Raw genomic sequence first — 21,734 nt, forward strand, 5'->3', positions numbered from 1 at the left:
GGGATTGCCGCGACCAGCCTGGGATGGAGGTTGTACTTCAGGATCCCTCAGCGGAACGTCGTCCTGTGGCATCGGTGGCTGCTCGGGTCTTTGGGGGCTCGAGGGCTGAATCGGTGGGCCAGGATTAGGACCCCTTTGGGGCGGCCCATTTATAGGTTGATCAGGCTGTGAGGCAGGTACAGCCTGATTCCTAGCCAACTGTAAGGTTGCTTCGAGGGCTGCCATGGCCTCCCTCTGGCGACGGTCCATCTCTGCCTTTCTTTCACTTAATTCTTGGTGCTATCACTCAATTTCTTGTTGCTGTCGCGCCATAATCTCAGCGGCACTCTCCTGGCTGGCCCTCAGATTGGCCGGTTCATCCTACAATACCCCAGGGTATTCCTCGGTATCTCAGAATCCATTTCTTCCTCATCAAACTCTTAATGTGGCTCATTCTTAGCCATGTTTGGGGGTGGAGGCGGTTGAGATGGTGCAGCGCTAGCCGCCTATCCAGCCTTCTTTGTGGTTTTCGCCATTGATACTTCAACAATATTCTATCAAGCTCTCAATGAAAGCACCAGAATGTTGACCCTGATTTTGGTCAAATGACACGGAGTCAAAATTGTTTGATGTGGACAGATATGTTGAAATGAGAATAATGACAAAAATAATAAAACACACAAGAATTTATAGTGATTCGGCCCCAAAATCTGGTAATAACCTACGTCCACTTGAGCTGTTATTGATATAATATTTTAAAGGAGTGATCAAAGAACTAGGGTTCAATGAGTTTCACCAACCTCTAAAGAACAAAACAATATATTGTTACAGATAATTAGAAAGCCAAAATTCCCTTCCTTGAGCTCTCTTTCTCTATTTATAGGCTCAAGGAAGATTACTTTAATTTGTTACAGATATTCTTTCCTAATTAATCGGATAATCAAGAATTATTGGAGACACTCTCGGGATTGACTAAGATCTTTATAAAATTATCTTGAAATATGCGGAGTGTACGACCATGCTGGTCATAGGAAAAGCTCAACTGCCTATGCTTGCAATATTTCACTGGTCGATACTCTAACAGAATTCTGCCAGGTGTCACCCACGTGTCTAGAAATCACTTGCCACGTCATCCGTGCCTGTTTTTTGGATAACAGTTATGATTAAGCTTTTGCAGTGGATAATCATAACTTGACCAAACTAAGCGGTACTTTAATGTTTAAAAGAGAAAATAAAGAGTTATTTTAAGTATTAAACAATAAAGATAAGAATGTCTTATAAATTCTCTAAAATTAATTTGACCGATCCTAAGGCGGCACTTTAATTGTTAGAAAATTTTATCATGGAAATTAATATTTATTTTATGTGTTTTAATTGTGCTCATGCATCACGTTTAATTTCTAAAAACTTTGGTATTTATTTTCCTAAATATAATAATATTTATTTGTATTTATTGCCAGCAAAAATGTCTATTGGTGAATTACACACCGATGCCTTTCTCAAATCCTTTGTTTTTTAACCTGAAAATATGCAACACTGGTTTCGAGGCATGTTGACTATTTTTTCTTATAAGAAGATGATGTCAATTGTCTGTGAAAAACCTCCAACAGAACCACCTCTGGCTACTAGCTATGAAGCAGAAGAAAAATATGCAAATTGGATGAAATCCGATCGATTGGCACGTTATTGCATGCTTTCAACCATGCTTGACGAAGCAAAGGAAAAATATATACACTATGACTCAGCACATGAGATGTGGCGAGCAATGACAGAGGAATTCTATGCTGAGTGTCATCGTTTATATCAAACGAAAAAGGTAAATATGATTTACGTATATTTTTTCAACTATGAATAGTAGATTCAAACACTATGAATATAAGATTCAAATTTTTGGATAGTAGATTCAAAAATATATGCCACTAATCTAGATTTCTTTTGTCTTTCCTTTTGCAGAATCAGAACCCTGAAAAGGAGGAAGAGACTGATGAGGATTTTGGTAGCAAGTAAGGAGCTAGAGAAGTTGGAGAGCAGCATTTTTTTAATTAGTAATTTTATTGTTAGTTGAACAATTTAAATTTCTTTATTTTGTTTTAGAAATTTTAGATTTCTTTAAACAAAGAATACTACAGTCTAGAAATTTTGTTTATTGTTAGTAATTTTGATTATTAATATTTGAAAACTTATTTCTATTTTTGCATAACATTTATTTCTTTTATTAATAAAGTAGTTATTATTTAAAGAAATTATCTATTTACTTGTTATGCAAATGCTTTGGGATAAACAAAGTTTACATACTTATAATGAATGACAAATTTTATAATTTTTAATTACTTAAAAACACCTAATCCTAAATCTATTAAACTGATTCCGATAGTGAAAAATATCTTTAGCACTTGAGATTGGGCCATATGTTAGGAATGAGTTTCCTAATACGCAGCAGAATGGTGGTGTGGTTGGCCCAGTGTACAACAAAATTTTTTGTAACATATTTAAACTACCTTTAAATATGCGGATCCATTAATATACATATATTAATCATGAACAAGATGCTAATAGAAATCATACCTCTTGAAGCCTATCAAGTGTCCTTGCTATCTTTTCGTATTTAGAACGATCTTCCTATCCAAGCCGCTCCCACGTACTCACACCAAGATCTTCCAAAGTGTTCTCTACTCCTCAAGAAATGTGTGGGCACTTAGAGAATGAAGGATAGTTTATTTGTGATTCTTCTTGATGTACTCAACTCATGAGATCAAGATAATAGGCCTAAGAATTGGTTCTTTATTTTCAGGGAGAGAGAAAACTATCGTTCTATTTTTCACAGAGCGAATATGTGTAGAGTAGTCTCACTCTCTTTTCTTTTCTATAATAATAATCTGATTAGTCTTACTTAACAGAAAATATTCAAAATTTAAAAATAAATCTGTAACCATTTTACAATTTAATTTTTAATTAATTAATTATTCTATTAATGAAAAAATCCAAAAACCAATTTTCGAATTATCTATTAATTAATTAAATAAATAAATAAAATTGAAAATCTCATCCCTGAAAAACACTGGTGCTACACGCCACACACAGTCCTGGACTGTGTGTGAACGTGTAGCTTCCTAATTTCTAGGGATATTTGTTTTTCAAATTTTATTTAATTATTTATTCAAATTTCTTTGTCAGATAAGATCTAACAACCTGATAACTAATTCAAATTTGAATTCAAATTATTTATCTTTTTAATTAATTATCAAATATAATTAATTATTTGAATAAATATTAATCTTTTAAATTCAAATCCAATTTGAACTTATCAAATTATTTTCTCCCACTCAAATAAAGATATTTAATTAATTCTACTAATTAATTAAACCCAAAATTTTCGAAAATAAATATTTAATTAATCATAATTTCGAAAATTACAATTAATTAATTATTTAATTAAATTTCAAAATTTAATTATTTAGTATAATTTCGAAAATTATACAATAATTAAATATTAATTAATTTGGTTAACTACAACTAATTTGTAATTAATTAATTAATCACCATTATCATATAATTGCATATTTGGCCTGAAGAACAAATTTCTTCCTAAATATGTCTTTAAACTATTTTCCCTTCATATCAACTCTTACCTTGAACAGCGTTGATAGAGCCGCTATGGGGACCTATGGACCTATAATTCCAAGCTCCAATAAATTTGAGATTATTAATTAAACTCTTTAATTAAATAATCTTAATTTATTAATCTCATGATTATTCCACTATAAATATTAGATTGAACTCTTGTAATTATAGACATTTCATTTACTGAGTACTTTATAATCATAAAGCGTCCATTGATTTAATCATTGCATACAACTTGACCCTCTAATAATGGTTCATAATTAATCGGGAATAAAATTACCGTTTTACCCTTTTAATTATGTCTTGTTTCCTTAAGTACCATTGACTCTACTAGTGAAGGTTAATTCATAACTAAATTATGAATTTGAGCTCAATAACCTTTCAGTCCCAAAAGTCAACCCTTAAGAGAACCATCATTCAATCTCTTCCGAGAAGGTATAGATTCCATATCTGTATACTTTGTCCCCAGCCATCTATATTAATGAGCTCCCAAAACAAAAGTTTTTAGCCTGATCATTCTGACAGACCCTAACAAGTGAATCAAAGAACTCATATAACATAAACAGGAGTTCATAGTAACCTCAGGATTAAGATCTATTTGTATATGATCATCAGTTGATATATTTAATTAATACTTCGAAACGGTATTTAACTAAGTATTAATAAACATATCTGGTCCAGTTCTATATATTCTCTAATATATAAAGCACCTCCACTAAAGTGTCCTACCACACTAGTGATCTGAATCTAGATCACATGTATTCATAATACTATTGGACCGTACTTGCAGTAATTAATCTAAAGATTCCATAACTTTATTTTACTGCGAACTATTCAAGTTCATTTATCTCAAACACAATCCTCTCGTACTAATACGTGTTTGAGATTACATTCATGAACTTAGGAATTTTCCTGATATTTACATAATATTATCATAGAATAATATAGTCCATAAAATATATGCATAACAAATTCAATTTATTTATTTATTTCATAAAAACAATGTCTACTACATATGCTTTCAGGGCACATCTCCAACACCATATTGGTCTAGACGGAATAAATAGGCTTGTAAAGGATAGTCCTTTAAGAGAACCATCTATTAGTTCTCTCCCTGTTTAAAAATCTTGTCTAGAAGGCAAAATGACCAAGATACCTTTCTCTGCTAAAGGTTCAAGAGCCATAGAACCACTTCAGCTAGTACATATGGATGTTGCATTCCACTTAATGTACAAGCAAGAGGAGGTTGTGAATATTTCGTCACTTTCATTGACGATTATTCGAGATATAATTACCTATAATTAATGCAAAGAAAATCTTAGACTTTTGGAAAGTTCAAAGAATTTCAAGCAGAGGCTAAAAAGAAATTAGGTAAATCACTAAAAGGCACTTCGATTTGATCAAGGAAGAGAGTACTTGGACTGTGAATTCAAGAACCATCAACGTGAGCATGGCATTCAATTCCAACTCACTACACCTGAAACAACACAGTAAAATGGTGTTTCAGAAAGTCGGAATAGAACGTTATTAGATATGGTTAGATGAATGATGAGTTTCTCATCATTACCACTGTCATTTAGGGGCTATACGATTCAATGTGTTCTATACACATTGAATGATGTTCCACCTAAGTCTAACCAAAAGACATCCATAGAATTATGGAATGGTTGTAAACTTAGTTTACACCATTTTAGAATTTGGGGGTGTCATGCATACATGCTTAAAAGGAAGACCGAGAAGTTGGAAACGCGCTCTGAAGTGTGTATGTTTGTGGGATATTCCAAAGAGACTAGAGGTGGAATTTTCTATAGTCCAAAAGAAAATAAAACCTTTGTATTGACAAATGCAACTTTTCTTGAATATGACTATGTTAATAACCACAAACCTCGTAGTAAGGTTGTACTGGAGGATATGGTCTCAAATAAAGTCGCAAAGTCACCAGTAACAATTAATGATAAAACAACCAAAGAAACCACAATTCCTGAAAAGGAAAAACTAGTGCAACGTCATAGTGGGAGGATTGTGTGACAACCTATTCGCTACGAACATGAGGCATACGTTCTTGTATCAGATACTAAAAAGGACGATCCATTGACTTTTGAAGAAGCAATGGAAGACCCTGATGTTGATAAGTGGTAAGATGCCATGAATCAAGAAATGGAATCAATGTATTCCAATTCAGTCTGGGAACATGTAGATCTGCCTGACAATGTTAATGCCATTGGATGCAAATGGATCTCCAAGAAGAAAAGGGGTGCAGATGGAAAGGTAGAGACCTATAAAGAAAAGCTTGTGGCCAAAGGCTACACACACACAGATGGTGTAGACTATGAAGAAACATTTTCTCCTGTGGCCATGCTTAAATCCATTCGCATACTTTTATCCATAGTTGCCATCTATGATTATGAGATATGGCAAATGGACGTCAAGACAACCTTTCTGAATGGCCACCTTGATGAAACCATTTATATGGAACAACCAGAAGGGTTTATAAAGAAGGATCAATATCAAAAGGTATGCAAATTGTTGAAATCCATATATGGATTGAAACAAGCATCAAGATCTTGGAACTTAACATTTGATGAAACTATTAAAACATATGGTTTCGAACAACATGTTGACGAAGCATGTGTTTATAAATACATCAAAGGAAAAATTGTGGTTTTCTTAGTTCTTTATGTTGATGATATCCTACTCATTGGGAATGATGTGGAGACATTATCAAATGTAAAGAAATGGTTGGCTGACAAATTCTAAATGAAAGTTTTGGGAGAAGCGAGCTATGTTCTAGGCATTAAAATTCTAAGAGATAGAAAGAACAAGCTCCTAGCACTTTCACAAGCAAATTATATTGATAAAGTGCTTGAAAGATTCTCTATGGAGAATTCCAAAAAGGGTCAATTGCCGACCAGACATGGAATTACTCTTTTCAAAGATCAGTGTCCAAAGACACCACAAGAGCAAGAGGATATGAGAAAGTATCCCTTTGCATCAGCTGTAGGGAGCCTAATGTATGCAATGTTATGTACTAGACCTGACATATGTTATACAGTAGGGATTGTCAGTCGTTATCAATCAAATCCAGGTTTGGAACACTGGATTGCGGTGAAACATATTCTCAAGTATCTAAGGAGAACGAGAGACTATATGCTAGTATATTCGGGTAGTGACCTTGAACCTGCTGGATACACTGACTCAGATTTTCAACCTGACCAGGATAGTAGAAAGTCTACTTTTGGGTCAATATTCACTCTTAGTGGTGGAGCAGTTGTCTGGAGAAGCATTAAGCAATCCAATATAGCTGATTCAACAATGGAAGCTGAATACATAACAGCGTGTGAAGCAGCTAAGGAAGCAGTTTGGCTGAAAAAGTTCTACACAAATTTGGAAGTAGTTCCAGAAGTGGAGAAACCACTTGTTCTTTACTATGACAACAGTGGAGCAGTGGCCAATTCTAAAGAACCAAGAAGCCACAAGAGGGGAAAGCATATACAGCGCAAATACCACTTAGTCAGAGAAATCGTACATAGAGGACATGTGTCCATTCTGAAAATCGCATTAGAACACAACCTGGCGGACCCGTTCACGAAGACGCTTCCAACAAAGCAATTCGAGGGTCATGTACGTAATATGGGATTGAGAGAAATGCCTCACTTGCTTTAACTACAAGTGGGAGATTGTTAGGAGTGTGTCCTAAAAGCATGTAAAGTCATTTGTTTATTCTGTGAATAAATAAATACAATAGTTTATTATTATTGTTATATTTAGATTATTAAATTATTATTTGAATAATTTTGTAAATATCAAAAGAATTTCATATTCATTATTGAGGATGTGATCTTGTATTAGTACGAGAGAATTAAGATCACCTGAATGAATAAAAATAGTGAACAACAACAAATTAAAGTTATAGAATTCTTTAATTGGAGTTGTAAGTACGGTTTACTGAGTATCACAATGATACAAATAATCTAGATTCGGATTATTGATGTGGTAAGACATCTCGGTAGAGGTGCTTTATATAATATGATTATATATGACATGGACCAATGTGAATTAAAGTCTTTATCCAAAAACCATTTAACAATAAAGACTTGTAATTCATATCATAACTGATGGTCATTTATAGATCAACCTAAACGAACTCTTGTTCATGTTTATTAAATCTTTTGATTCATTCGTTAAGGTCTCTTCAAAGAATGAGGCTAATGACTTTTGTTTTGGAGATTTAATATCATGGATGGCTGGGAACATGTATCAACAATACGGAATCTAATCTTTCCTAACGGATCGTATATTAGTTCCCTTAAGGGTTAATTTTGGAACTGAATGATTTTGAGCTCAAATCTATAATTAGATTATAGATTAATTATTCACTAGTGAATTAAAGGTACTTAAGGAATAAGAAGTAAATTAGAAAGGTAAAATGGTAATTCTTCCATTCTAATTTATGAACTAATTAATTAGAGGGTTGAACTATTGTAAGATGGTTATATCAATGGTCGACTTAAGAAAAGATTTCTGTAAAAGTATCTCTATAACATAAAGAGTGCAATTCTGAATTTATAGTGGAGTAATATCAGAATTAATAAATTAACTATTATAATTAAAAAGTTTAATTATTTAGTTTATTTATTGGAGCTTAATGTTATAGGTCCATGGTCCCTGAAATGGCTCAAACATTCACTAACAAAGGTAAATACAAAAATGGGCAAAAAGGACTTATGTGATAAGTAAAATAATTTTCTATGTATCAAACATAATTATTTTTTAATTATGTGTAATTAATTAATTAAGAATTAATTAATTATTTGATTTAACAAAAATATAATTAATTTTGAATTAATTTATTTTTGGGATTTTTGGTATTTAAATAATAATAAAAATTGGGAAAAATCACATGTCATCATTGGCATGTGGTACACGTGTAGCACAGTGCACAGTCACTGTGCTACACGCATAAGACACTAAGAAGTTTCTTGGTTCCACAATTTTAGTTATTTAAATATTAAATAAATAATGAGATATTGTAATTTGATTAAAATATTATTATTTAAACAAAAATCTGATAACTGATTAGTTATTTTCAAAAAAATTTAAATAACTAAGATTTTATTTTAATATATTGGATATATTAAATATAGGATATCAGTTTTTCATAACATAACTTTTCAGGGATAGAAAAATATCTAGAAATCTCTCTCAGAGAAAGCGAACAGTGACATAAACAAAAGTCACTATTCTTCACAAAACCTAGGTCCAAACTTTATCAGATCTCATGTATTGAGAACATGTGATAAATAGTTTTTTGCCTATTGTTTGTATAGCGAGCCCACACTCGTTCTTTGTGTGCTGAGAACATTTTGGAAGATCCTGGTGTGAGATCTCAAGAATTTAGCCATACAAAAAGATAGTAGCAAGGAAGGACCTGAGGTAATTTTTCTATTCATGTCTTTGATTCAATATATATATATATGCATGTGAAGAAGTAGATCTAGAAATCTTATAGGATTAAACTAACAATTTGATTGTTGTTCCGCTGCGTATAATCTCTGATTTGATAAATAAAACCAACAAAAAATACATTTGAAATAGATATTTTCGTAATAAGCTGCTCGAGATACATGTTTTTACATTCATACTCAACTAGCTACATATTACTTAAATAGATGCATTTTCAACGATCATCGATGTTATTATTTCAGGTCTTTTGTAGCACATTCACTTACTATCATTATATCTAGCCAGTCTTTGATGTCGTATAGAATTTCTTTATGCTACGTGTTGCACAAGAGTGCCACATCATTAGGCTGATTTTTTAGGTCTAACAAAAAATAAATTAGATATTTAATCTGATACCATATTAGAGATTAGAGAAATCTGAACTTTACTATTTTGTGCAAAAATCTTAATACAATGAGGTAAACAATCTTATATAGCTGGACTATAATTAACTTTATGATAGTGTAACTAACTAACAAATATTGTTACATTTAATAATCCATGTTCTATGTTTTGGGGTTATGGGTATTATTGTAGTTGGTTTATATTTGAGCGATAAAATTATTAAAATCAAAGGTGGAATCCAATATAAAGGAGTGGTTGTTCTTTTATTGTTGGATTATAAGAGCTTGAAAAATAATAATCAAGAAAAATGAGCACTAGAATAGTGTATTGATTGGGGGTAGCATATGATTATGCATAATTATTAATGATCTTTTGTTATTGCAAGTTTAGTATGCCCTACTCCCGTAGAGAATGCAGTGGAAGAAAACAATATGGTAAATCATTTCAAACTTTTGGATTAAATATTGGGCTTCGTTTAAATAAATTCTTTCCTTCGATGCTCTTAACTTGAATCTCATTGTCATTGAATTGGATTTTACTTGAAATTTAAAAATGCTTCCATCTTTGATTGTGAGAGCTTGTGTTAGTGGAAGAGATCAATTTGACTAAGGTCATATAATCTCTCTGCTGCTAAAATTTGGCTGCACAAGATGATTGTTACTATTGAAGGGTTTGTCTTCAATACTTATTTTATATTGGGACTTTTCCTATGTACAGAAAGGATTGTGTTGCAAGGGTTTCAATTTGTGCGTAAAGGAAAAAATAAACGCAACTTTTTTCTTTATCTGTTTGGATTGTTTTAGAGTGGATTCATGTGTCCTTAGTATTTACTTATCCAGTTTGATAGTGAAACCCCAAAATATTACTTGTTATTCATATTTTCGCTTCCCTTGAAACTGTAAAACATGAATTGGTAGAGCTGAGGCAAGGCATATAAAATTGTTGTTAAGGAACTAGGTTACTTTTAGCTCTATCACTACTACAAAAAAAAGTCATTTGGGTCAGTTTCCAAATGCCACAAATTATTTATTGCGTTAGTTTAAAAAGTAACACTAAATCTCGTGACGCAAAACTCTCTAGTATTTTTGTGAGTTGGGCACTGACAGTTTTCAACTGACGCAAACACTAGCATTTATGATAGTTCTGCACTATCACAAATGTTATGTTTGTGGCAGTGCCCAACTGACGCAAACCACCTTAACTTCAGAAAATAATCAAAATCAAATCTCAAAACCTAGATTTAAAAAAAATTAAAAAATCCATAGATTATTCAAAATCAACAAAATTAGTGCAACTAAATTGTGAAATATACAACATAGAAATGTAAAAGCAATAATACATTATCAAAACTTCATTAACAACAAAAGCAGCAATTAACACACAAAAAAAAATTAACTTTATACAATCAACCAAACTTCCCTTAAAAAAATTTCTAAACTTAGGAACAAAAATTATTTTCAAAATTACAATATTGTTGAGACTCAATCTGTTCGAGCCACCACCACCACTACTTGCCAGCACCTAAGTTATCCAAAGAACCACCACCACCAAGAAATTCCCGCAAAACAAAACCCAAGCAGAGGAAAAAAAATGATAACAATATTAAAAATATTAAGAACATGATTAGAACAAAAAAACAGAAAAAGAGAAGCATCTCACCCCCATAGCCCCCCGATCTCAGACCCTGAGCACCCCGACTCCCCGACCTCACAACACAGAAAGAGAGAGAGAGAGAGATTACGATATATGTACCCAGACTCCAAGCCCGCATCGTAAGTCCCAAGTCCTCGCCAAGACCGTCAAGCCCCACCGTCGTGTCGTTCGCCTGGTTCCCAAAAACCCACCGTGAGTGAGAGAGAGAGAGAGAGAAAGAGGCCATGAGGGAGAGATGACACGAGAGAGAAAGAAAGAAGATAGATGGGAAAATGGGAGAGAAGAGAGAGGCTGAGATGGAGAGAAACGAGAAGAGAGAATGAGAAAATTAGGTTACAAATTAAATGGGCTTCAGCCCATATTTCTTTTATTATAAATGCATTTGCATTAGTGAGTCATTGACGCAAATGACGAGGATTGTTACAGTGCCCCATTGATGAAAATTTTCCCCTCAACAACTTCACCGAGCCAATAATGCAAATAGTCCCCAATAACAACCTCAGTGTTTAACCTAACGCAAATACCCTTTCTTTTGTGGTAGTGTCCAACTACCACAAATGTTGAATCTCTATCAACGGCGTCAGTCAACTACATTGACTAATGCGTTTGACTGACATAAAAGAGGTATTTTGGTGTATTGTATGTATTTATTATTAGAGGTACCACATTACTTGTAGCTCTTTGTCTGTTTTATTAAGAGTACCAATTTACTTTTAGTTCTCTGTTTGTATCAGGTTACTTTATAACATACTACGTTATCTTATGTTAAAAAAAAGAGTAACCCAATCTAGAACAAATGTATTATGTTATTTTTTATGGTAACTTAATTTGAAACAAATATACTAGGTTAATTCTGATGGTAACCTAATCTGGAACCAAATATCATATAAAAACTAATGTCCAGTAAACAAAAAATAAAGGGTGAATACCATTTTATACCCTGTATTGTGCAAAAATTACCAATCAGACTTTCTGTTTTGTTAAATGACAATTCAGACCCTACGTTTTGCAAAAGGTAAAAAAAATTATACATTGGGCTCGATTTTGGCCAATTTTTTTTAAATATAACTAAAATGCCCTACTTTTATAAATTATTTAATTTAATAGATAAAAATTGAAATAAAAATTAAAAAAAGTCAATTATAAAATAAATCAAAATTAAAATTTAAAGCCACATATTCAATCAAACCCACAAATCAAAAATCATAATCCATAACCAAATCTCAAATACCCAAATCAATTAAACCAAATCTCAAATACCAAAAATGTCCATCACCCTTGGGTGGGGTGGTGGGGGCCTTGGTCATCAAAGCCATGGTTGGGGGTTCAAACCTCCCCCAAGCTCAATTAATGTATATTATGTATAGACACAGGTATTTATCCTTGAAGATGGTGGTATTGGTTGTAATGCCTTGCTAATTAGGGTATGTTACCACTTTTGAATAAAACTAGTGTTGGTCTCGCTAAACGAGTCATTTGGACTAAAACATGTGATTAAGCCACTAAGGGTTCAAGTGTTAAAAATTTGGTCAAGAAGTCAACATTTACATTAAAAGAAAACTTTAATCATTACATGGGATCCCAAAATACAAGTTTAAAAGTCGATTATAACTCAGGGAATACAAAATAAGTCGGCTTAAGTTGCAAAACATGGTCCAACCCTACTTCCCCTGCCATATCTCGACCATGGTGGTCGAGTGAACTTCTTATGTACATGTCACCTCTAATGCTCTCCAACTCATGGCTGGCCAAGCTTCTCCTTACCCTTACCTACACCACAAAGCACCTGTGAGCCCAAAAGACTCAGCAAGAAAACACATTAACGAATTCAGATAGTCAACAAAACATAACAACATGTTCAATAGCAATAACTAGAACCAAGCATACACACTGTACAAGTAAGTGACCATAGGGTCACACAAGTGCATGTCGCACTCCGTTCATTCATATGGCATCTGAGCTAATCAAGGGCATAATGCACTCCCAGGGTGGCCTAGCGGTAAAGGTTTGCTGTCAACGCGCATAATGTCGATCACGACTTATAAATCGAGTCATACAGATGCTTGACTTATAAGTCGAGCCTTGGAATCCCTCGACTTATAAGTCGATCCCCTTTTTAACCAAATATACCCTTGACTAGCAGGTCGAGCTTTAATTCGATGCAACAGACAGATTCTTGGCTTATAAACCGAGCTTCCTAGTCAGAACAAACATCCACATAATACACTCATCATACACACGGATACAATGCATTACAGTGTACTGAAACAGATATGCACATGCATAATTATAATCATGCTCACTAGCTAGGCCTGAGATCTAATTACGTTTACATTTGAAAAATGGGCCAAGCCCAAATCATATTACATTAATAGCTAGGTCAAGCCCCAATCATGCATCTCACGCATTGGGTGCAATTTTCTTACCTTTGGTACGAGTGTAAGCAATTAGGCAGGAAAGTACGACTCCCGAGAACAATCCTCGTCTGAGCCCTCACAGTAACCTAGTCACGACCCATAAATAACATTCTCATTACTATTCGATTCAATACTTTAATCCCGAGACCAATCCCATGCTCTCAAAACTTCTAATTCCCCCACAAGGGTGGGGAAATCGTCCCCCGAGCCTTTGGGCCTATGCCCTAAAAATGCAAAATGAAGGCCCCTGAAAATAGCCTAGCACCACCGCACACAGCTAGGGCCCCCTTCTATGCAATATCCCAACGCCACGGCTTGGTAGGGTCGTGGCACCCCTACGTGAACCCAGAAAAAGTGGGTTTTTCCACCATTTTTCTCTGAGCCAAGCTCTCAAAACTTGCCGCAAAATTGCCTAAAAGTCCCAAATGAGTTTAAAACACTCAATAACATATCATAAGTAGTACCAACACCTCAAAAGCTAAACTCAATCAAATCATAACCCATCCCTTGATTTAAAATTATTCAAAAACTTAAACCACAGCTAAGATTTACCAAGAAAACAAAGCAATACCTTACCTTAAAGAAGAATCACGACCCTTATGCTTCTCCTACTTGAATTCCCAGCTTAAACTTTAAAAACAAACAAGGTCCTCCAATGGTGTGTGAGAGAGGGAGAGTTGTGAGTGTGTTTTTTCCTTAGTGTCTTGTTTCCTTCCTCTGAAACCTTCTAGTGCTTAAGTCCTTCCAGCTTGGCAAAAGACCAAGCTACCCCTAGTTACATTATTACTCAACAAACGCCTCCAAGGACGAATCCGTCCTTGCCACATTTCCTCGTTAATCATAATTAACATCTCTCAAATTCCCGTTATCTCCAATATCCTGAAATAGTCACTAAATAATTCCCCATTACCCAATAAATCCCGGTAATGTGCTAAATTACTAAAATACCTCTAAGTTCACCCCGAGCCGGGTATTTGACCCTGTTATGACTAAACTGCTAACTTGCTCCCTATGATCGCCTCATGCCAGATAAACTAAATATATCCACATAATAATGTGGTCTCAATCATAAAACACACATATATTCAAATATGCCCTGAACAGGCCAAAATTACGAAAATGTCCTTCTAATAAGAAATGGGCCCATATGCATGCTTAGTACACCTAAACATGCAAGCATAATCATATCATAATATAATTCACATAATAACATGATCATAACACCTAAGCATATAATTAATTCAATTATTGCCTCCCAACCCCCTAATCTAGGCACTAAGCCATATTATGGAATTGGGGGCGTTACAATTATCCCCTCCTTAGAGGAATTTTGTCCTCGAAATTTGACCTGAACAGCTCAGGATACTAATCCTGCATGGTTGTCTCCAATTCCCAGGTCACCTCCTCGACGTTTATGTTTTTCCATAATAACTTAAGTAAAGGTATGATTTTATTCCTCCAGACCTTGTCCCAACTGTCTAATATATTGACTGGCTACTCCTCAAGGGATAAGTCTACCTGTAGCTCCAGATCTTCATAGCTCAGTACATGAGCCTCATCATATACATACTTCCACAACTTCACAATATTGAACACATTGTGCACGGCTGACAATGTCAGAGGTAAGGCCAATCCATATGCCACCTGACTAATCCTCTCTAGGATCTCTAAAGGTCCTACAAACCTAGGGCTCAGCTTGCCCTTCTTCTAAAAACTCCGCACCCCGTTTAGTGGTAAGACTCTAAGGGAGACATAGTCTCCCACCTGGAACTCCACGTTCCTGCACTTCAGATCTGCGTAACTTTTATGTTTACTCTGTGATGCGAGCATCCGAGCAATAATCTTCTTGATATCCTCACTGGTCCTCTGAACTGCTTCAGGACCCAAGTATATTCACTCACCCATCTCATCCCAGTGAATGAGTGATTTGCATTTCCTACCATACAACATCTCATAAGGGGCCACTCCTATGGTCGCCTGGTAGCTGTTGTTGTAGGAAAACTCTATCAGAGGCAAATACTTACTCCAGGACCCTTCAAAGTCTAGTACACATGCTCTTAGCATGTCTTCCAATAGATGGATAGCCCTCTCAGACTGACCATCAGTCTGAGCATACTAAGTTGTACTAAACTTCAGTTGTGTGCCCATCCCCTTCTCGAAACTTCCCTAAAACTTGGAAGTGAAAATGGGGTCCCGATCTGACACGATCGACCTCAGAGCACCACCAAGTCATACTATCTCTTTCACATAGAGATCTGCATACCGATCAACTGTATAAGTCATCCTCACTAGTAGGAAGTGAGTTGATTTGGTATATCTGTCTATAATAACCCACACACCGAATGGTGTTGGCCCACTGTCCTGGGCAATCCACCACACCAAAAACTACTTTCCACAACACATAATTATAAGTCTTTTGAAAATGTATTATAATATATACTATGTAAAAAGTGGTAATGTAATAGAAATAAAATATAAAAAAATAACCAGCCTACCTTGATACCTTTTTTCCCATTCTCCTTCTCATCTCTTTCTCTTCCCTTCGCCCTAGCCGCCACTCCCGTAACCACCATCATCCTCAGCTCTGACCACCTAACCACCATCCTCACAACCCTTTTTCTCCGAGCCAAGCACCAAACCTAAGGCACCCATGAACCTAACCCTCGAACCAAGTGACCCCAGATGGGAGCCCACCTCTGCATACCTTCAACCCAGTGCGACTTCCATTCGCGAGCCACCACCAGGCGCGATTCTGCACCTGTTCCTCTATAGAGCCCTGAGTGTGCACCAAGCAAGGGCCTAGATTCCACAAGCCCAGGCGCGCCTCCCCTTAATGTGAGGCCACGTGTGTCTCCAAGAAAACTCTTGCATCGAGAACTCCATGCACCCAAAAAAAAAAATCGGCCCCGACCTCAGCTTCATGAGCTCCTTTTTAAGCAACACCACAACCCGAGCCCCAATGTCGTTCCACCACTAATGAGCTGCTCCTTTGTAGATCTTTCTGCGTAATATTTTTATGTACCTTGGATTGGTTCAGTTGCGTTTGTGAATTGTTCCTCTTGAGTTTCCATCTTTGGTTAATTCTATTATGTATTGTGGAAATATTGCTCCTGTCTTGATCTTTGAGTGTAGCATTGTGATTTTGGGGAAATTACACAGGGGTCTATTGTTGTTTTCTTTGATCTGTGAGGGTGGCATGTTGCTTTTTGGACAGTCATTTCTCCTGAACTATCGATGAAAAATATTGCTTGAGTTGAATCTTTGGCTTTGGATTGTGTTCTTGAGTTGTTTGTGATGCTTAACCACTGGTCCTTTTGGATATTTAACTGTGCCTTGATGTTATTGGGAAGCTTTGGTAGTTGATATGCACGCGGATATATTGCTAGATTGCCTTATTGCTTGATAATATTTTATTTGTGAAGTTCCATAGCCATTCTTGGCTATCATTTTACACCCTTATGGTAGCCACAAAAACAAGAGATCAAAAGGGAAAACCCACCACTCAATCAACCCCAGCACTAACAAAAAAGAAAACCATAGCTAATAAATTGACCCCAAAAGCCACCAAGCACTACACCATAGCCATTATGCAAGTTTGGTTTGTTTTCATTAAGCAAAAAAATCATAAATGGAAAACAAAATTTATGTTAGTGCCCATCAAAAGCTACGGATAGATCCAACTAAATTTTATAACTTCCATGCCTAGTTAGTTACCACATTTGCTAGTTAATTTCATACTGAAGAATAAGTTGAACAACTCTAAATTAATGCATGCATGAACCTTGTTTTTTAGTTCTCTCAACTTTTACATCCTTGAAAGAATGGGAAGATGCTAGTTTGTTTAAAATGAACATTAAGTTATGTGATTAATTTTCCTCATCTTGTGTATTTATCTCGTATTTCTATTTTTGCATCAAATAGTCATGTAAACAAATTTAAAAATCAATATTCATTTGTCCTTATCTTAGTTTGAGTATAATATATTTTTGCGTCATATAGGCTTGGTCTATTTAATGCCTTTTAGATTTATGTTTGTGTTTATATTCAAATTTCTTTCAATAATTAACTGTAGTTGGAAGTACTGGCTGCACTAAGGACCTTGATAACGAAGTCAAAGAGAATGCACAAATTTTTTCTTGAAAATGATATTGTTTTTTTATTTACTTAAATTGCTTTGTTTAAGAACTGTCGGCCTTTAGATCTAATTTGTTGAATGTTTGTAGCTGAGATTCTTTGTGCTTTCTTCGCATTCACTTTTGCTATGCAGAATTATCGTTTATTTGAATCTTTTTTCTATCTAAAATGCCAATCATTATAGTTTTTTGTAGTTTTTGTATCGGATCATGTGTTGTTACTGTATCAAGTGGAAATTTTTAATTGTATTACAATCTTGTATTGCACATTCTAACCTAAGATACATGAGGAAGCATGGTGGGTTATAAGACTTATAACTGTTATTATTCTTCTTTCAGGTAGCCATTCATGCTATAGGTGATAGAGCAAATGACAGGATCCTTGATATGTATGAATCCATAATTTCTAAAAATGGAATAAGGTATCGAAGATTCCGGGTAAGATTTTTTGCTCTAGAATAGGGTAGAAAATGTGATATGATTCGTTGATTAAGGAAGAAAAAATTCTCTTTCTTATTTAGGCATATTACAATCTACAAAAATAGGAGCAAATCAAATTAAATCTATAGTTGTACATCCAGATTTCTTGGAACAAAAGAAAATCTCTAAATTTACAAAATACAAAAAAACCAGGCAACAATCAGACCAGACTCTCTGATTTGATCAAGATTATTAAAGTTACCATAATCTAAAGCTCCAAGTAGCAATTATGTATTGCAAAGTTTTAATATTGATATTTTTTTCCATGCTTATTTTTGCATGACTAGAGCTAATTTTCAGATTGTGCATGCCCATCATCTTTTACCTATGACTGCAGACCAGTTTGGTGAACTAGGGATTATTGCTTCAGTACAGGTTCATCACAGCTCTTTGCTGCACTCTAGTAACATACTATAACATTTAAGGTTACAAGAAATGAAATATAAACACCCATTGCCAATATTGTTATCTACTGTTTGAGTTGGGGTTTATTTTATTCAACTTTTAATTTTTAAAATTTATTTATTTTGTTTTAGTTTTTTCAAGGTGCTTTTCCTTTTGGTTATTTGTTTTTGTTTGGTGGTATAGTAAGTTGCTGAAGTATAGTAAGTGTTAGTCCAATCTTTAGTAAGAATTGGTTAGAGTTGTGAGTGTCTTTTAGATCATGTTTGGAAAGAATGATAGGGTTGGAGTGTATAATGTTTATTAAGTGTTTAGGTTATGTAATTAGAAAGCATATTAGAATTCACCTAATGAGATAAATAAGTCTAATTGATAAATGTGGGATAATTTTATTCTAACCAATTCATGTATAAACAATAAAAGTATGTGGTGGCAGGGATACGCAGACATGTATAGGTTGCTGAGATTACAAGCATATTTTTAGGGAAAATACCCATGTCATGTTAGTGTCATTACTGGTCAATTAATTTATTGATGATACTTTACGTAATTCATGTTTAGGATTACTTTACAGAGAATGAGTTCCTTTACGTTTGTTGAATTGGTTGAACTTATAAATACTTTACGTAGAATTGGTGTAGAATTGGTTGAACTTATAAATACCTCAATATTTGCTCCACCTTGGCGTAGAATTACCTCAATATTTGCTCCACCTTGGCGTAGAATTGGTTGAACTTATAAATACTTTACGTTTGTTGAACCTATTTATATATTTTAGGTAATTTTATATGTCAAATGTTAACAGCCAGAGCACCTATTGTATGATTTTGAATCTGCCACAAAAAAGCTTGGATTGGATAGGGCTCGAAAGGGTTCTTATTTGTTTGGGTCACTTCTAAGTGGCAATGCTACTTTAGCATTTGGTTTAGACTGGCCTGTAAGTTTATTGGTCTATGCTTAGGGCTTTTGCAGCTTCTCTCTCTCAAGTATTCACCCAGTTAATTCATCCTCACAACTAATCTGATTTGTCTTAGGTTGCATACATAAATCTTTAGGCAGTATCAGAACAGCGATGACTAGAAAATCTCCTGCATGGGAAAGTGCATGGAATCCTTGTGAAAGTATTTCTATGAGTGATGTATTAAAGGCGTAAGTAAAAAAATAATGTTTGTTCTTTTTCATTTTCTCTATTTTGGGTATATTAGGATAAGAGAACATATGATGTTTTATTTATAAGTAGTACTAATCAGCTCGACAAAATGATTATGAAAAAATAACAAATTAATGTTTTAATGTTCCATATGGGACAAAGCAAGACATTGGGTAGCTATACGGTTGTTCAACACAAAAGAGTTTGTTCGATTTTCTGATCTTTGTAGAGATTGGCAGTATTTTGTGTAATATTTATGCTGCAGTCTTGCTTCTGAGTTTACTAGGAGATTTTCCTAGTGTTTTGCTGCTTAGCAGTTTGTATCATGGGGTGATTTGTTTTTAAGTCCCACATTTTCCTTTTATTAATTTCCATTAATATAACAAGTAGTGGTGTTTTGTTTAATTTTTTTTTATCAGTATTTCATGTCTGTTTTTCTTCATTCCAATCATTATTTTGTCTTCATTAATATAAGGTTATAAATTATGTTGGACCTCAAATTAACTTCTGTATAAATTTAATATGAATTATACCATGAATATACATTGATCTTAAAACATTTTTTCTCATGTTTTGACCTAAGAAAACTAATAGTCGATTTTAAAATATATGTTTGATAGTTCATAGATTTATTTTTTATGTATAGACTTTGTCATACACTGTTTGTATCATGTATTATAAAGTATGCACGTACGGATTTATTTATAGAACGAAATAAACAAGAAAATATAGTAATAATGACAACTGTATGTATGATCTACTAAAATTAGTAGATTGCCCAAATCGTTAAAGAAATTCCAATTGAATATCTCTTCATTGATATAAATTCTCAATTGAAGTGATTTTAATTAGTAGCACTAACTAAAAAGAGTTAGAAAAAACAATTTTGTACACCATATACTTATTCTCCTTTTTAGAAAAAAGAGAATTGTTTGATTACTGAAAAATTTGTGAATAGAAAGTGAAATTTGACTCCACTCTCCATTTATTTGAAATTCAACTCTGACTATGTCCTTTTTTACTTGTCCATTTTTCTTGTTAATCTTCTTCTATTGAACAATATGTTTGTTATATGCCCGAATATAAAAATTCATTTGGCATCTATGGGCTGAAACCTATTCACCAAATCATTTTTTAGTACATAAATCTCTTTGAGAAGAAGATTATTTTCAATAGTTTTTTTATAAAAAGTTTTTTTTTTTAAAAAAAGCCATGGGAAATATTAAGTTGCACAATGGTTTTATCCAAATGAGCAATAAAAATCAAACAAAAAATCTGTTCTATTTTGTTAAGTTTCGATTTTATCTTGCATTTATCTTCTAGAAACAAGAACTTCAAAATTTCACAGAGGTTACTCATGATCATATCAATTATTAAAGAATGATTTCTTCAACATTTGAGTCATTGTTATTACGTTTACTATTGTAATGTACTCCCTGATTGAGACTACTCATATACTTTTTTTATCTTTTCCAATCATTAATATGCAACATTGAGCCATTGATCTTATAAACAAGAAGAGCGAGAGAGAGAGAGAGAGAGAGAGAGAAATGTTTATAAAGCTATATTGTAAGAGAAAGTAGTTAAGTTAGATATTTCTATTATGACAAGCAATGTTAACTTTGTTAAGTCTTTTGTTATATAATTCTATCTTTGATAAATGTTTGGCTTGGAAAAGTTCCATTTTGATAAAATGTTTGGTTTGGAAAAGTTCCTAAACTCAGGCCACTAAGCAGCTTTTATATATATATATAAAAGCCATATATGAACAATGCAGAATATGACCATGAACTATATTCTTACAAAATATATCTTGAGAGAAAAATTAATAATATGATAACCATATATACCAAAAAATTAATATATAAAAGAATTTTTTTTACTTATTGTATCATTTAATTTTAATTTTGTATTAATCTTTTAGGTATTGATTATATTCTTTAGATTGTGGATCGAATTGGCAAGGAGAATTGCAAAGTTAATTGACTTGATTATTAATTGCAAGAGGTGCGGAAGTATGTTCTCTTAACTCTTTTATTAATATCATACAAA

At 33.8% G+C, this 21,734-nt stretch overlaps 1 protein-coding gene across 1 annotated transcript in view; it reads left to right on the forward strand.

The window, feature by feature from the left end:
• The first annotated feature begins 17,819 nt into the window (after positions 1-17,819).
• Positions 17,820-21,734, forward strand: part of LOC133799591 (protein LONG AFTER FAR-RED 3-like) — a 59,715-nt gene continuing 55,800 nt past the window's right edge. Inside the window, exons 1-4 of the mRNA XM_062237593.1 lie at positions 17,820-17,873; positions 17,990-18,088; positions 18,431-18,505; positions 19,338-19,469. Coding sequence (XP_062093577.1) covers positions 17,820-17,873; positions 17,990-18,088; positions 18,431-18,505; positions 19,338-19,469 — 360 coding nt within the window. The remainder of the gene's footprint in view (positions 17,874-17,989; positions 18,089-18,430; positions 18,506-19,337; positions 19,470-21,734) is intronic.

Source organism: Humulus lupulus, chromosome 9 (genome assembly GCF_963169125.1).
Source record: "Humulus lupulus chromosome 9, drHumLupu1.1, whole genome shotgun sequence".
NCBI lineage: Eukaryota > Viridiplantae > Streptophyta > Magnoliopsida > Rosales > Cannabaceae > Humulus > Humulus lupulus.